The sequence below is a fragment of the Actinia tenebrosa genome, unplaced genomic scaffold (assembly GCF_029948245.1).
Source record: "Actinia tenebrosa isolate PJP-AT-01 unplaced genomic scaffold, QUT_ActTen_1.0 PGA_scaffold12__29_contigs__length_12842862, whole genome shotgun sequence".
NCBI lineage: Eukaryota > Metazoa > Cnidaria > Anthozoa > Actiniaria > Actiniidae > Actinia > Actinia tenebrosa.
This window is the reverse complement of record NW_028292572.1, coordinates 2,792,956-2,800,951: the sequence shown is the minus strand read 5'-3', so window position 1 is coordinate 2,800,951 and position 7,996 is coordinate 2,792,956. Positions and strand designations below refer to the sequence as shown.

The 7,996-nt window shown below is 38.1% G+C and overlaps 2 protein-coding genes across 2 annotated transcripts; one reads left to right on the top strand and one right to left on the bottom strand.

Annotated features, from left to right (window-relative positions):
• The first annotated feature begins 1,259 nt into the window (after positions 1-1,259).
• Positions 1,260-5,981, top strand: LOC148911948 (uncharacterized). The gene is made up of 6 exons (XM_089028486.1): positions 1,260-2,589; positions 2,929-3,001; positions 3,228-3,275; positions 3,670-3,711; positions 4,121-5,022; positions 5,330-5,981. The coding sequence occupies exons 1-6, from the start codon at positions 1,906-1,908 to the stop codon at positions 5,486-5,488; spliced, it is 1,908 nt and encodes a 635-aa protein (XP_088884612.1). The 5' UTR covers positions 1,260-1,905; the 3' UTR covers positions 5,489-5,981.
• Positions 5,484-7,914, bottom strand: LOC148911947 (uncharacterized). The gene has a single exon (XM_089028487.1). It carries the CDS (start codon positions 7,793-7,795, stop codon positions 6,293-6,295), a length of 1,503 nt encoding a protein of 500 aa, XP_088884613.1. The 5' UTR covers positions 7,796-7,914; the 3' UTR covers positions 5,484-6,292.
• Positions 7,915-7,996: the final 82 nt, after the last annotated feature.

Sequence of the window (7,996 nt, the reverse complement as noted above, 5' to 3'; positions counted from 1 at the left end):
CCATATGTGTAAGATTCTGGAACTGTCTCTAATAGAGTTTCATGCGATAAAATAGATTATTGAGTTCAACAATTCTGGAATTGTCTCTACTAGCGGTTCATGCGCAAAGATAGATAAGAAAGATAGATTATATTGAGTCCCACATTTGCAAGAGTCTGGAGCTGTCTATTGTAGAGGTTCTTGCGCAAAGATAGATTATCGATTGCTACATGGGTATGATTCTGGAATTGTCTCTTGTAGAGGGTATTGCGCAAAGATAGACTATTGGTTCCCAGATTGGTAAAAGTCTGGAACTCTTTCTAGTAGAGGTTCGTGAAGAAGTAATAATTATTGAGTCCCACATGGGTAAGATTCTGAAACTGTTTCTAGTAGAGGTTCATGCGCAAAGCGTAATTTTTGATTCCCAAATGGGCAAGATTCTGGAACTGCCTCTAATAGAGGGTCATGCGCAAAGATAGATTATTGTGTCCCATATGTGTAAGATTCTTGAATTGTCTCTAGTAGAGGTTCACGCGCAAAGATAGACTATTGAGTCCCACATGGGTAAAAGTCTGGAACTGTTTCTAGTAGGGAATCATGAGCAAAGATAGATTATTGAGTCCCATATGTGGCAGAGTCTGGAACTGTCAGTAGTAGAGGTTCATGCGAAAAGATTAATTATTGATACTCACATGGCTAAGATTCTGGAAATGTCTGTAGTAGAGGTTCATGCGCAAAGTTTATTGAGTCCCACAGGTGTTCTACTTGAAACAAAGGATTTGGAGGTGATCATGGTATAATTTAGATAAATCCCGGGAATAGCTTGATAAAGGCCTTGAATTCGTAATGAGCAGAGCAAAGCTATGAATAATGAAAACCGCGACAAGTATTATATCAATCTCGTGTACCCAGAGCCTGCGTTTCGATTGCTCTGACATAATCCATTTATTGAGACTAGCATTTCTTGGATTCCCGGTGTAGAGGCGCATGCGTTACCAAAAGACTTACCAAAAATAATAAAAATATTTTTTTCGATTTCTAATTTTTATTATCTGAATTAATACATAAAGAACTCTATTTAAAAGCATGATTTTCATGATTACCTTTCACTTAGGGGAATTTGCGCATGCACCAAAAAATGGGTTATGCCAGAAGCCTCGTTATTCGCCGCAAGCCAGGAGAAACGCAGGCTCTGGGTACGAGAATGACATTATCTTAGTCTCCTACGCAGTCGCTATTAGTTTCGTCACGAAACAGTGGGTGAGCGTTGCGTGACGAGACTAATAGCGGCTTCGTAGGAGACTAGTATTATATAAGAACTAGTTAAGACCAATTCAGGGTATTTTACGATTACAATTTTATTGCAAACCCCCTTATTCCCCAACCCTCTTCCTTACTCCCACACACACACAAACCCACACACACACAACACACACGAGGATCGTGGAAGAGGGAAAAGAAAAGCTTTAGTGTAGCCGGCAAAGTAGGCGTTCTATGGCAAGCCGTTACTGCCAAAAGGGATCGAGATTTTTTTAAGGGGGGTTGAAATTTTTTTCTTTGTCCAGATTAACTTTTTAGCGATCGAAATATATATATACACTGTTCAATTTTTTTATTCCAGCCTCAGTTGCTGCTAGCGAGTTTTTCTGCTTATTCTCGCTAGCGAGTTTTATCGAGGTGGAAATTCTCGCTAGCGAGTTTTTGAACCGAATTCTCGCTAGCGAGTTTTATCGAGGTGGAAATTCTCGCTAGCGAGTTTTATCGAGAAGATTTGCTACACAGGAAGCCCAATAATAAGTTCACTGATGACATCATAGATTACCCATGATTCATTTCGTTAAGCACATGGTTCTGTAATTCAAAAAAATCCTTCTTTGCTTTCTTCGCCTATTTCTTACGTGTTTTACCCTGCTGTTTTTGTTGGCTATGAATCCAACTGTGCGTAAATTGCTGGAAAATATTGCGAAACTAAGCGAGGAGCTACAAAAACCAACTTCGGGTTCACAAGCTGTTCAAGAACGGGAGGTTTCTCAAGCGTTCGGGAGGTCATCTTCACAATCTACTTCATCGCCATCATCGCAAACTAGCAATGCCGCGGCTTCGAGTTCTTTGGCTCAGGGATCCACTTTATTGGCGAGTTCCAGTCAAACCCAGAGATTTAGGCTTGGCTATAACTTTATGAGAAATAAAGGCGGTTCAAAATCAAGACAAAAACATAAAGTCCAAGCAAAGAAGGTGTTTTTGAAAGATGTTGTGTTACTTGGGGGGCCAAAAGATAGTGTAGTACCACGGCAAGGCACCAAAGTTCTCTTGATGGAAAACAAACACATAGTTTCAAGTGTGGAGTTTGACAAGAACTGGGATCATTCGACTGTTGTGGATAAGGTTAAAGGCTTGTTTCCCGACAAGCTTGGTGAATTTGATGAGGTAGAGTTATTGATGCCTGTTCATCACAAGCTTATGGTGCCTCAACTTTCTCCTGGTCAAACTTTAAGTGCCCAGCTAATTCAAAAAGTTTTTAAAGACAAGCCCATCTATGTAAGACCTCCGAAGGAATTACTGGAGATTTACGAAGAACCCCCAAGTAAGAAGAAGTACGAGGAAATTGAGGTAAAGTTAAGCTTAATTTAAAGCCATGAAAAGTCATAGAAAAAGGAATTTGTATTTCTGCTTTATTCTTGAGTTCAACATGGCCATCGATGTGAAAAAGCATCTTTATATTAGTAATGGAGAAAAATTCAGCGTTCTAACGCAAATAAAAAGGAGTGGATTTAGCAAAAGCCATGCACAAATATTTTTAGCTGAAAATATTGGTGTATAATACCTAACTTTCTTGATAGGGGGAGGGGTGGGCTCACATAAACTCTGCCCTTGCCAAAATGATTTTTTTCACTTCCCTCTGCACTTAATTACAATTATCTAATGTTTTTTGCCATTTTTGATTACCAGATTCACAGTAGTGGCGATGAAAAAAATGATGATAAAAAAAGTGATGATGAATTTAAGTACTCTGCATTTCAAGGTGTCCTTAATAATTACTGTATTCCATTAGCCATTGTTACTCCTCATAATTGCAATGCATACAAATTTCCCTCTGCAGCTCATGTAGAAAACGAAAATATTTATTATACTTCAACCTTAGCGGTTGCAATCAGTGTGTTTTTAATAAACCTACCTATCTATATCCATCCATCTATCTATCTATCAATTTATCAAAACCAATTGCAAAGTAATGTTTCTTTCTTCAGATCAAGCTGAATCAGCAAGGCCTATAAGTGAATCTATTGCAGCAAGTGGTACTGTAATTATTTCAAATTTTACTCAAATATCATTCCAGAACCCTTTGAAATAAGTTTAAGTGCAATCCGTTATTTACTTCAGTTGAGATATCCTTGACCAATATTAGGGTTAGTTTATATTTTCCTCAGAACAATCTGGATTGGCTGTTGAGGAATTAAGAAATGTAACTGGTAATGTAACCATTCATGTTAATCCATTTAAATTCATAATGTTAACGCCAGGAATGGTTTCTAATCAGGTTAGACCCTTAGCTAAATAAGTATGAAATGTAATGATCAGTGCTTGCATTGAGAATTTTTGTTAATATTTCACAATTAAAACTTGGGGTTACTTTGTGTTTAAAATAACTTAGCCCAGTACAAGAAATTTACTTTTTGTTCCTTTTCCCAGATCAAGCTACACTGCATAATGATGAAACCGCTGATAAAAATGGTACTGTATGCACTCATTGCAGAAGTATAAAATTTTTAGTCTATTTAACTAACTGGAGCCAGTCGTACAAAGGCTGAATAAAGTTATCCACCAGATAACTTTATCCAAATGTATAGTATTTGTATAGATTTCATCCACTGGAAAAGGATTTTCAAAGAACGAGCAAAGAGCTATAGGTACTACTAAGTTTGGCAGATTTTGGTCCAAGTCCATTAAGTTTCCAGAATAATTTGTCCTTCTTAACAAAGTAAAAACCTAACTGCAGCCTTTTCATATGAAGAAAAGATTTTAGTCAAAACGAGAGAGTATATCTATTTACAATCAAAGTTCTTTCATTCCAGGCAAAAAAAAAACTCATGTACTATATAATATTTTTTTTTAAATGACAAGAATGTTTTTTATTCCTCAGATCAAAGTGAACTGCCCAGCAACCAACACACAAATCACTACCATCATGACTCAGAGACCCCTACCCCATTACCTACTGATGTCAGTTTCTATGATGCAATAATAGAGGAAATCAATAAAAAGGAACTCACTGATCCTGTAGAAATCTTAAGACTTCTACAAACACATCTTGTTAAGGGAAGAGATCTAGATGTTGTTGATGTAAGCAATAGCTCAGAAGGTGCCACAAATTACATTTGTGTAGACCGTGAGAACATTCTGAAGACAACCTTTTCAGAACTAGAATCCATTGAGAATTTTTTGCTAACATTTGAAGTAGACTTCATGGGAGAGTTGGCCAAAGATTTTGGTGGGCCCAGAAAAGAGTGGATCCGTCTTGTAAATGCTGCAATGAAAGACAAGTACTTTGACAAGGGTCTGAGAGAGTACCTTTCTGATGAATATTACTATGTAGGGATTATGCTGGGAGTGGCACTCCTGCAAAATGGCCAATTGCCAACTATTATTCCTGAAGACATGATTAACCAGCTGATATACCCAAGCATCAACAAGTGCATTGTCAACCTACAAAAAGGGCTTAACAAGTTTGGATTGGTTAGAATTTTCCAAAGAAAGCCTGTGTTACTTTATCTCCTCAAACCAAGGAGTGAAACGTTGAATGCAAAAATGTTGATTAAGTTGCTATCTCCAGTTTTTGCCCCAGACGGTTCTACTGCACATTCCAAAGAAAAGGAGGTCTATGCAATTTTTGTGAAGTACATCAGGCAAGTTGCAAGTGGTAGACGGGCACCAGTGATGTTGACTTCCATATTGGCCTTCGTCACTGGAGCAGAAGAGGAGCCAGTTCTTGGTTTTGCCAAGCATCCAAGTATCACATTTGCCCATGGATGGACAAACGACCTGGTAATCTGGCCTTTGTTATTTGCTTCTATTATTTGGAGTTCTTAAACACTATTCATACTTTGAAGTGATGAATGGTGCTTGATGACAATTAAGGTGTCCAAAAATTGGAAAAAGAAAGAAATGGGTTGTATTTTTGATGCGTTGATCCCAATAATTCAGCCAAATAATGTTTCCTAAAAATCTTAGCATATGTTGGGGGGATAGGGCAATTTGGTTAGCATAAGGAAATGCATGTCTACTTGAAATCTTTGGGATGATGATGATAAGACAGTGATATCTAATACCATACATTTTTATTATACTTCAGGCATCAGAAAAGTCTGTCTGTTATATACCAACAGCTCACACCTGTACCAACAACTTAGTCCTTCCCAGAGGACCACTTCTCAAAGTTTTACCTTCTGAAGAGAAGCTGTTTGAACTGTATGATCTAGCCTTTGCCAACAACCATTTTGGTGTCATGTGATTATAAAGATATTTATTCATACAAGAGACTTTTTGCTATTCATGCCATAGTTAATACTTTGCTTTTAAGCATTTATCATTATATATTAATGTTGTGTTCAAGTTAATGGAAATATTCCCATGCCTTGGCTAAGTGGCTAAATTGCTTAATGCACTGAGTGTCAATACCTATTAATAGGCTAGAATTGTTTCCCTAATTACATTGTTTTGTTTACATTGAATTTTCGGATCAAGCAGTTCACTTTATTGATTATTACTGTATGTCTAGAAACAAAAACTGTTTTTAAACAGTTCAAAACAACAAGCATTACATTTATAATATCATATAACACTTTGGGGTTTCAGATTAAATTTTATCATTTTGTTGCTGACATATGTTTTGCTGTTTCACCATGTAGCACTAGATTTAAAAAGATTATTTGTTAAGGAAAAGATAGTTGGCAGTACTTAATAATAGTAAGTAATCATTTTGTGGGAATAAATTTTTATATCTATTTAGAGTATCAATCCTTATTTTACAAGCATCAGAAGGCACATGGTTATGAACACAGCCTAAACAAAGAATCATATTCTTTAGGGAATGACACATGGCCTGAATCTTGAAAAACAGTGTAACGCAATGAATAGGGTTTATCCAGATATTCACTTAAGGTTGGACGTGCGTGTGGAGGGAGGAGGAAGGGGAATAAGATCGATAATCATGGTGTTGATAACGTGAATCAAGAATATTATGCTTTGAAGAATTCCAAACCTTGACAAATCATTATTTCTACTAGCCTTCATACTTGTTTTGCACAACGGCATTCTATTCTAAGGTATCAATGAAAGAACGTGTAGCACAAAAATGATTAATTCCAGAGTCACCATCATCAGTTAATGGATTTACAGTTCTTTCTAATTGTGCCATTTCAATCTCTCCAAGACTAAAGAGACACTCAGGGACAGCAACGTTGTTGACATCAGAAATGTCAAGAGGCATTACAGTGTCATAATCAATTCCATAGCTGTCAATATCAAAGTCCAGCACACTGTCACTAGGGTTTGCTATCATTCCAGAATTCCAGAGAGCAAGTGGTGAACAGTGACTTGCTGTTCGCATGCCATGATAATTCCACTGTTCATTAAATTCGTAAAGTGACCTTGAAATACGGGGGAGATAAACATAGTGGAGAGCAAAGATGTCGATTTCATCATTGGAGTTGAGTATTCTGTGTTGTTCCATGTGTCTGAAAATGGCCATATAGTAATGGTTGACAACACGATTGACCTCCCTCCATAGCCTTTCAATCCTTGTATTGTGCACACTCCTGCCAGTAATAAAACTGCCTCTCCCTGTACCGCGACATGCAACCATGAACCTTGCTACATCCCAGTTCTCCACACCACAGTCACCTCTAACTCGACTAGGAATACCATAATTGTCTACACCTTGTTGAAAAAAATGGAGTGCAGTTTCAGCTAAGTTGTTATTTGCACATTTCAGGAAGATGATTGTTCTACTGTAGCCATCTACACAGCCATGAATTACAAAACGCCAACTGATCAATTTATGATTAGTGTCAATGTGCCATAAACAGTTGGGTGCTGGGACATTGTAAACACGACGTTGTATTGAATTGTTCCTCCTGAACGCCCTACCAACAGGATCAAGGTGGTACAATCGCTCTCTAATCTTCCAACGTTGAACGTACACTCCCCTACTCTTTAGACTTCCACGGATATAGCTTTCTCCTGCTCCTGGAGTGAGTGATGCTACTTCTTTAAGGACCTCATCCAACTCTGAGTTTGTAATCTGTGAGAACGTCCGGTTTAAATTAAATTGCTGTACTCGTCGGTACAGTGTTCGTTCACTAATATTCAAGCAACAAGCTATTTGGGACCATGTCATCCCGGTTTCTCTCAGACTCTCCAGCTGTTGCTTTGTTACTACAAATTTTGGGCGCCCCATGGTCTCCTCGGTGGGAAGCTGGTAGGTTGATTCATGGCTTTCCTCTTCTTTCTCGGCTGAGGATAGCCATTTATGGTAAGAAAAGTCATATAGCTCTTTTACCAGCCGGAGATTTTCACTGTCGGTAGTATTGCTATCTTGGTTGTCGTTATTGTTCTTAAACTCCAAATCATAAATAATTCCTGCCAGGATGCCTAAATAGTATTCCAATTCCCTACGGCGATATTCAAGTAGTAGCAGGTCAGTACAACCTTCCAGTTGCTGCAAAACTTTATCAATACCAACGAAAAACTCCTTTAGTTCTTCTTTGTGCGAGAGCGCCGCCATCTTTGATATATCACTCTGACCCAAGCCCTCCATACGCGCCAGTATCAATGTGGTTAAATGTAATTTAGGCTAAGTTAGACTCGAGGTCAATGACATCTCGCAGTAGCGTTGTCCGGACGCATACCGCTATCTCCGCTGTCAACGCATTTATTACCTCACGCGATCGTTGATCGACTCAGCTAGCAAGTTGTTTATAGCATGTCGCAATCTATCCTAGTCGATCTCTGTGGCCTG